Here is a 10,149-nt window from a genome sequence, read left to right as displayed (position 1 = left end):
TATTGTCTTTAACAAAATATCATTCGCTTAATAGGAAATTGATCTGTTCAAATGTTCAACAGGATTTAGTACCAAATATTGAATTCATAACAATATGGTATTATGCATCAGTGGATTTGATTCATGATTATATATTCAATTATATTATATTTCAGGTATAAAATTATTTATACACTACAAATAATCAAATACAGTTCATTTCCTGCTGAGCGATACCTGTTAAGTGTGAAATTGTACTATCATAGTATTGAAACAAATTTATCATATTAGATATATCCTAGAAGATCAATTTATTCTTTAGCTTATAAATTTACTTGTATACCATGATAATTCCTCTTTTAAAAAAATACGTTATTATTTAGATTTATGTTCATACTGAGAGTGACTGGGAAAGAAAGTATAAATAGACGAGACTTTCTTATTATGTTTTGAACTGTTTCTTTTGCATATGTGATTTGTAGAGGGATATCTATGATCGAAAAGTATTTTTCGTGTCCTAAAATTAGCTGGTAAACTCTGGAGGACTAAGAAGCAAAGGACCGTTAGTTTTAACCAGATTCGAAATTTTCAGTAATGTACACATATCCACTATAGGAATTAGACCCAACATCAAGTTTTGGGACGAATAAAGCTCCTATAGAGCGCACCGTCTATGTCCTATGGGTGGGTCGTGTTTAATGTTATTGTCACGCTTTCTCTTTGTTACCATAGATGACATCACATGTCCTAGTTTCTCACCGTAACTTCAAGAAACTTATTTCTGAGATGATGCAATGCAGTGGTAAAGTCGTCTTTCAAACATACAAAAGTATCGGGAATAAATTCACTTGGTATTGTTTGATTGAATTTCCCCATTTACGTTTACGACTGCAATTGATCAGTCTCTTGTTGGCCATATGTGTATGCTGTGCGTATCGCCTCGATATAGCCTTAATATACAAGCATTATAAGCAAAGATGGGTAGTAGCTAGCGGTGGAATCCAGGACTCAGTAGCTAAGTGGATAACGCGATGGCGTCTGAAGCGAACGGTACTGGATTCGAGTCCCAGAGTGAACATCAACTCTGAGATACAGGTACATCCGGCTGACGAGTCCCAAATGGATCTCACTTCTAGCCACTATCCATCTTTGCTTATAATGTATCGGGAATTAGTTTCAATGAAGTGTTTTCTTTTAATTTGTTCTTTTTAACAGTGTGAACAATAAATATACATTAATGGGTGATTATAATTGTTTGGTTAGTTACCGCCTCTTATCGAGGAATAATTCAACTAAGAATCCTGACTCCCATTTCATTTTTATTATTAATTGTGTAAAATATTACGAAAATCCAAGATATAAAATAATTACATTCACGATGCACTAAAGCTTACCTGGAACATCTTTGATATATATTGGCAGTGTTATTTTAAATAAGTTTCCGAAAACCATAGAAAGATCTAGTTAAACGGAACAAAGGATGAATATACCTAAATATATGTGTGGAAACCAATTAATTGTGCATTATACAAGATTTAATAATAAATATCCCGAAAAAAGAGAAGTTATGACCATTTAAATTCACTTGCATCATGAAGTAAGACATAAATCGTCGAAAGAAGTGGATGTAGTTGAACTATATAGTGAACAGGAACATAAATAACTGGATCCCAGCTAAATGATCTGAATAAATTCGTGCTCATGGGAATATATAAACACAGACGTTTTAATCCTTCTTAAGGCTATATGAGTGTGTGTATACTCTTGAATAGTTGAACAAAAGATAGAAATGTTGTCTATTGTACCCTGACGTTTATCAGTGATTCTTCAGTTTACATCAGTTAATAATGAGAATGAACAAATTTTCTAAAATATTCTACTCCAGCTGAGGTCAATCTGTAACTAATATCAACTACAAATTAACAATAATTACCACAAAACATTTGTAATCAATGTCAATGGATGAACTTCGCGCTATGTCACAAATTGATTGAAACTGCAAATGTGTAATATAGAAAACTAACTCAGTGGTCTAATAGTTAAGTACTGACCATGAAACCTGAAAGTCTTGGGTTCAATGCTTGGTGAGTTAGTGGATGCGCGCTTCTAATTAGTCTCATACTGGAGGCAAATATTTGTTCAGAACTTCCTGATTTCTAATCGGACCTAGATTGACGTCAAATCTTGACAAATAATATCTAAACATCTAACGAACCTTTTCCAAACCTGTACATCAAAAGCTATTCGTCAAAGAATACTGTCCTTAGACCTATTTTTTAAATTGTATACTACCTTTTGAATAAATTGTTTGTTTATTCTGCTTGTATATTTATTAAAATCAACAAATTGACATCAAAACACTTCACATAACTTCATTTGGTATTGTTTACTTGAATCTAGCCACTATCCATCTCCTCATATAATGTTTGTGAATTAAGGGAATATCGAGGCAATATGTGCAGTATGCACAAGCAAGTGGCTATCAGGACTCAGTAGCTGAGTGGATAACGCAATGACATTTGGAGAGGATGGCGCTAGGTTCGAGTCCCAGAGTGAACATCAACTCTGAGATGCAGGTACATCCAGCTGACGAGTCCCAAATAGGACGAAATGTGCATCCCGAATTCCACTACTAGCAACCATCCATCATTTCAAATAACTTTTTTTTTCTATCTTTTCCTTATTTTTAAACAAAAAATCACTTCGTGTCTATTCACTTTTAGTTACACATGATAAATCTTGTATTTAATGTTGTTCAATTGAGTTTCTTCAAATTTCTATCTAATTTTGATGAACAAAATCAGTCAATTTTTCCTATTGTATACACATAAATGTTTTGATATTTATGCGAGAAAAAAAAATGAGTGAAGAAAATATTATCTTATTAACCAATAGAATAATAGTAATAATCTTTATATAGACAGACATATTTTAAAGTTGGCTATATTCTGTCATTGGGTGTACATAGTTAAAAAAAATAATAATACACATATTTACATAAAAATTTCATGAAAATCAACTTTATCTTTCTCCCCCTTATCATCTCTATGTGTATACTGAGTGAAAGTTGTTTTTTTTGTTTTTACACTTATTTCTTTACCCCTATAATGAATAGTTTATTTTCTATCTCTTCTAAGACATTATCGTTATCATTTCGTTAAATAGAGATAGAAAATGTCTACACCCGTAACTAACTATTGTCAAACAAACAAACAAACAAAATTTCAACCTGTTCATTATATTCTAAATTCTGATTGGTTGGAAAACTTTCATACGGTAGAAGCGAAATCTACTGGTTTTTTAGTCCTTGAACATATCAGGAACAAATAAGTATTTTTTTTTACATTGAATGTATAAAGTCTATAAATTATTTGGACAATCCTTAAAGTTACATTACTAATACAAAAAGAGAGCGTATAAACAAAATGTCATCTTCGCAACATCATGGATCTAATGAATTTATTAGTAATTTCAGTATACAATCTATGTTAAATTTAACCGATAAACAAGAAGATTCTACTATGAAATATTCTATGAATAACTCAAATGATAATGATAACATTAAGAATATACAAAGAGATCTATTGTCTTTGAGTCCGTTCAATTTAAATGTATTAAACACATCGTTGAATAATTATCAACATCAAGTGAATGAGAAACAACTTAGTAACGGTTTACAAAACTTTGAAATGAATGATATTTTTCATAATCTAATTAGTAATAATTATCAACAAAATTATAATCTTCACCGGTATTCAACATCGAATAATACGTGGGAAAATTATATGAATTCCAACCATTCTGATAATATTCCTGTCACTTTATTGTCTGGATCATTAACAACATCAACGACATCAACAACACCAACAACAGTACATAATGAAAATATTAATCATTCATCAGTTATGACTAATCTAACATTACCTGAAGATACTATGAATTATCAATCAACCAGTGATTCTCTATCGATTAGTCCATCAACACCACAATCATTAAATTATTCATTATCTGATCCGATATTATCAAATAATCCATTGAGTAGTTCACCTATACAAAGGAAACGCAAATTGACTGATCATACTAACAGAAATGAGAATTGCATGAATATTAGCAAGTATTATGAACACAATGACAGTAAAGATGAAAATCATGAGAATAAACGACAGTATTTGTCAGAAGATAAAGAGAAGGAAGGTGATGACAATGATGATGATGACGGTAATCAAGGTGAAGGTGATGATGATGATGACGATGAACCGAACGAAGATGATAAAGAAAGTAAAGAGAATGAAAAAGATGAAGATGACGTCAACAGTGTTACAGATCAAATATCAAAATCGAATAAAACAAAAGAGAATTCTGATTCAGATAAACCACCATTCAGTTATAATGCATTGATTATGATGGCAATTAGAAATAGTTCAGAGAAACGTTTAACACTAAATGGCATATATGATTTTATTACGACTAATTTTCCATATTATAAAAACAACAAACAAGGTTGGCAAAATTCAATAAGACATAATTTATCACTAAATAAATGTTTTGTTAAAGTGCCACGTGCATATGATGATCCAGGGAAAGGTAATTATTGGATGCTTGATCCATCGTGTGAAGATGTATATATTGGAGGAACAACTGGAAAGTTAAGACGTCGAACAAATTCATTACAGCGTAGTCGATTATTTAATCTACGTTTGGCTAGTTATTATGCATCATTAGCCAGAAATTATTCAATTCCATCTAATGTTGAACAGTTTTCATCAACTCCACTAGCAATGTTTCATCATCATCCTACGGTAATGCATAAATCACAGTTCGTATCAAATAATAATAGTAATAGCTTAAATTCATTTCATTCATCAGTTGATGATACACCACCGTTCTTAGACTTATTTAATCGTATTTCAGCCGAACAAACGCCATTTTTATCATCATCTTTTCCAAATCCTTGCAGTCATCCCGTCTATGACAACTCACTTTATAACAGATCATATGTACCAAATAATTATGAACCAATATTAGATTATTTAAGTATTCATCGATCCAACGCCCATAAATATCATCCTATTTTGGAACATTTATCTCCCCCTCCACCTCTATCCTCAGCACCATCAACATCGCCACCTACATCGATAAATCTATCATCCAAGTTATCAGTATCACCTCAGTATCCTCTTTCTCATGGACAATATCCTCCTTCATTGATGAATTCTTATCCTAATTCTATGTTACGCAATACAAACGAAACTAAATTCTCTGATGAACAGTGGCTTTCAAGTAATCTTAAATTAGATTGTTCTAACTCGAAAATATGGGATACACCAAAGTCTCAAATTAATTGTTTATCTACAAACAAACAGTTAACATCACCAACAAAAGGGATCAATATTTCTCCACAGAGTAGTACCATGATGAAAAAACTAATGTTAATGACTACTGATTCACAACAGAAACAATTGAATAGAGCTCCTGAAAGAAAAATTCAAGAATCTATGGATTTTTTATTAGGTGTATATGGATCACTTTTAAATACACATCCTGATATAATCAAGAATACAAATAACTATGTTCAGTTTCAGAATAATAGAGACAACGATTTACACTATACTTTGCCTGTAAATGGAGGAAAAATCTAAAACATGGTTAATTTGTACTTTTCAGTAAGCGATTTTATCTTTTATGTAATTTATTCTAACCGTTATTATCATCAAATGTAATGTAGCAATACAACATGGTGTTGATTATTAGAGTCCAAACAATTGTAGTACTCCTACTACTACTTATATATTTGCGAGTAGTTTTACTCAACACTTCATAATTCATTTCCATTGATGACATGTTAGAATTAATTTCAGTTATTGTAAGTGAATCAACTTTGATAGTATTTTTTCCGTTATGATATTCTTTCCTTCCATTTTTCTTTAACTTCTTGAATCTCTTCTTTTGACATGTAACTTTTAGTTATTATTTGATTTCCCTCAAGAGTCTATACATGTAACTATATGTATTTTGAGCATACTATCTTTAATCATGACTACATCAGACAAATGTGTTAAAAATCCTGATTTATTTTGATTAGCTAATTATTTTAATCAATTCTGTTGTAAATAGGTTTCATTCAAATAAAATTAAAGTTATTTTATATTTGGTGGTAACTTGTTTTCTGAACGGAAAATTGCATTTGAGCACGTTTTTTATCAGGGATATGAGAATTGATTTAATAACGATATTCACTAACATCTTGATATCACAGTTAATGGACCATTAAAAATTGTAGTAGGACTAGCAACTAGTATGAATCGCGTTTCAGTTCTATTGGGCCTCGTCAGTGTTGTGTAATTATACTTTGTGAGTGTTTAATGTATAAAAAGATGCTCAAGTTATAACTGACGATTACTAGTTATCCTAAATGATTAAGTGGTTAAGTAAACCTATTCAAGACAACAGTTGGTTATATGTAACATCGGATAAATGAAGGCATTCTGAGAAATACAACTTACTCAAACTTCATTTTTATGGTCGCTTATGAAAACGATAGTTCTTTTACTTGGGACAAAATTTGAAAGCTGAGTAAATCACTTTGGAAAGGTAGCTGTTATCACTGATCAAAATCAAAGCTTTAAAGCACTGAATAGACTTTTCAAGCTAGTTTGATCATGTTTTATTACAAATCGACTGGAACTAGATAGTATAAACCGATTCAATAATTTACAGACATGGTATTCACAATGAAATCTGAAGGTCCTGAGCGAATTTTGTGTGAAGTCAACTATTTTAACTGTTGGACAGTTAAAAAAAGGAGATAGAGCTATTTAACAATTTTTATTCGTCAGACATTCTCTACTTTATGCCTGCTCCATAATAGGAATTAACTTAATTAATCTGGAGAAACTACTTCACCTGAGAGCTATTTTACTGACATCTTATTCAGTCACAGAGGCTTTAGTTTTAATGTGATAGATTGTCCACATAAAACATTTTCAACTTTAGCTAAATAATTTCATTCTCTAAAGACTACTAGTGCAATATTACAATGTGCTTTCACAAAATATCTTTTTGAAAGCTATTAACCACAAAATATAGGAATAGATAATGTTTGGTATAAAGTATTTTAGATCACAGATCATAAGTGGATGTACATAGAAAAAATATGTAGATACTTTAGTTGATATTAGATAGTTCTGAGTTTATACTGCAGTAACTGTGAATTACAGATAATGACAATTACTGCATATTTAAGTTACGTGAATACCAGAAATTTGGGTGATTTTATAATAGGTAACTGCTATCTGAAAGGTAACTACTGAGTTTATAGCTTTTTTAAATAAGATATGATGAAATTGACTTCAGTTGACAAAAGTACTTCGTTTGTACTAATATTGGTACTAGTTCTGTACATTTCTAAGAAATGGTACTTTCATATACTTGTTAGGTAGTTTTTGTAATTTGATGAAAACTATTCAAGTTGTATTATGTGAATGAATCGTTTTGACTTCACAAAGAACTAATTATTTTAAAAAGAGTATAGATGATAAGAAATTATGGCATTAAATATTCTGTTCTTTATTGAAAACAAATAAAAAACTTAATAGAAACTATTATAGACACCAATCAGTAGGACCTAGTTAACACTCATCCATAAATCTTACATATACCAATCAATAAAAGCATGTTTCCAAATATTACTGAATGTTATGACACTCAGTGTAACCGTTGATTACACTGATGTTGAAATGTTTGAATAATTTCGATAATTTTTTTTATATCTTCTCAAAAGAATAGACTAGTATAGTTTTAAATGTTTTAAATAAAATCCAACATAAATTTTAAATTAATTATTCAAAGATTTTATAAATCATTTTAATAATTTTGACAAAGTAACTACAATCACCAAGTGAAAGTCATTCAGTTGTATATTTCAGTAATGTAGTCGGGAATGTTCACTTTGCCCGAAGGGGGGGTTTTGTGGAGTCAATTGAAGTTAGACCACCGTGTTTATGAAGTTGCTATATTTAATGAAAGTAATTGAAATTGATCTAATTTAGGTTACCATTCAAAGAACTAATATCCAGTATATTGATACATTGATTTGATTGTTTCTTTTGAAAATCTCCATGGTTATTTTCTATAATTTTCTACTTAAAGAAACTTTTGAATGAATACTGTGCAGTTACTGTTACTGATGACATAAATTATCTCAATTTGTAATATAAAAACAATGTGAATATAATCCAATACTCATTTTACACTTTTGACCAATTAACAGTCAATTTTTACTCTAATTAAAAACTTTCTACAATCATAACTGGTTTCAAATTGCGGTTATATTTTAGCTTATGAACCCAACACAAAAGTAAATATTAGAAAAAAAATTGATGAAAAATTATGAAGGCTTTGAAATCATGAATAAAATAGTTTCGTAACTATTCATAGTTAGATGTTCGTTTAAATATTCCCTCTTTACAGACTTTTAATCAATAATTAGAAAGTTTGAACCTCTTTCTACCTACTTTGGTTTGGATTACTGGGGCGTATCAATAGCTGTTGTGAAATTAATGCGGATTAAAGATAAGTATAGAAACCAGCTCTTAGTATATGAGTTACATTTAAGTGACGCTCTAACATGATTTATACTTTCAATAAGTATTGGTACGCTTAAAGTGGATTTTTTCTATGTTTTAGTAGACTGATATATTTTTAAAATCACCATAAATACAGTTGTACAGCCTTAGTAAATGATATTTTCGAAAGATAATGTTCTCTGTATTATTTTTAATACTTATTCAGTTACATAATGGGCTTGTTTCATTACCTAAACCAATTATTATTGATTTTGTCGATATTAACTAACACCTTTCGCATATTCATTGTTAATATGTGAATCAATTTGTGAAAAACTGTTTAATTTGTGGTACATTGTAATTCATTTAAAAAACTCATTAGCTATAAGCGTCTCTTCGTTACTAGTAGATGATAGTGACATTTTCACTTGTATTCCAACTGGGTGTTGGTACTTTTACTTATCAATAATAATGTAAGATTCACAATTAGATCACCCATTTCAGAGGATGCAACATCACTAAAGATATCGAGTTCAGCTACAAATCTTTCCAGTAGTTTGAATTTACTTAGTCGGATTCCAGACTTATGAAAGTTCACTATTAATAGTAATCTACTTTAAGGGCATATACTGCTGACTGTAGAATGATAACCATATTTGAACTTGGTAATAAAGTGTTTAGTTGTACCACAAAACAAAACAAGTTTGTATCCACTGAGAATTTTGTTGTTTCTGATATCTACTGATATCGATTACTGAATATATCCCGAAGTATACCTCTAATCTACTGTCATCAAATTCACACTTTATGGAATGAAAGGGATCGAATGTTTGTGATAATTATTGGTTGCGCATACAATAAAAGGACTTATATGTTCTCACAGTAATCTCTTTACAACTAAAATCAGAAAATATACAGGAAACATTTTGGAGAAATTAATTCAGTCAGTTATATGTAGAAGAGCGTATTTATGAATGCCAGTATAAATTAATAATTTTGTTCGAACTAGATCAGTATTATTCTTACTGAAATGTACAAAGTGATACAAATTGGGAACGGTTATTTATGGACCTAAGTTTGGTTTCAATTGGTATCGAACATCAAGAAATCCAGGCAGTCGAGTTTATCACGGAATTCATCATCTAGAGTCCTATAAGAGTTTAGATTCCAACTTTGGAGAAAATAACGTGTAATTAGTGAGGCAACAGGTCGGTTCAAATGTTAGGTTAAAGTTCAATCAGTTTTCTTCAGTATTTTAAAACGTTTTGAGTCGAAGTATGTGACCATTGTCTTACTACTACACTCACATCTGTAATGAGTTATAAATCATCATACTTTTGTATATATTTTGATTAGTGCAAGAATTTGTGGAGATTGTTGAAATTTTATAGTATATATCATGGACTGACCTTACTTTAGATTAATTAGAATCAATTCATGATATTTATTTTAATTTTGACAATAAAAATGATTTATCAGAAGGGGTTTTGTGGATATTATAGTAATTTTGATAGTTGAGACCATGAATCCATTTAAGCTAGAACACCAATTGAAAACAAGGAAAAACCAAAAAACAGAGCATCACAGTGTATCGCACTCTACTCAA

The 10,149-nt window shown here is 30.3% G+C and overlaps 1 protein-coding gene across 1 annotated transcript; it reads left to right on the top strand.

Moving 5' to 3' along the window:
- Nucleotides 1–3,884: 3,884 nt before the first annotated feature.
- Smp_150430 (putative forkhead protein/ forkhead protein domain) lies at nucleotides 3,885–5,618 on the top strand (the record flags this gene model as incomplete). Its single annotated transcript, XM_018793910.1, has 2 exons — nucleotides 3,885–4,144; nucleotides 4,364–5,618. 2 exons carry the CDS (start codon nucleotides 3,885–3,887, stop codon nucleotides 5,616–5,618), a joined length of 1,515 nt encoding a protein of 504 aa, XP_018648375.1.
- Nucleotides 5,619–10,149: the final 4,531 nt, after the last annotated feature.

This window comes from Schistosoma mansoni, chromosome 1 (genome assembly GCF_000237925.1).
Source record: "Schistosoma mansoni strain Puerto Rico chromosome 1, complete genome".
NCBI classification, from domain to species: domain Eukaryota; kingdom Metazoa; phylum Platyhelminthes; class Trematoda; order Strigeidida; family Schistosomatidae; genus Schistosoma; species Schistosoma mansoni.
Note: the sequence above shows the minus strand (reverse complement) of the source record. Positions and strands in the feature narration are given on the sequence as shown.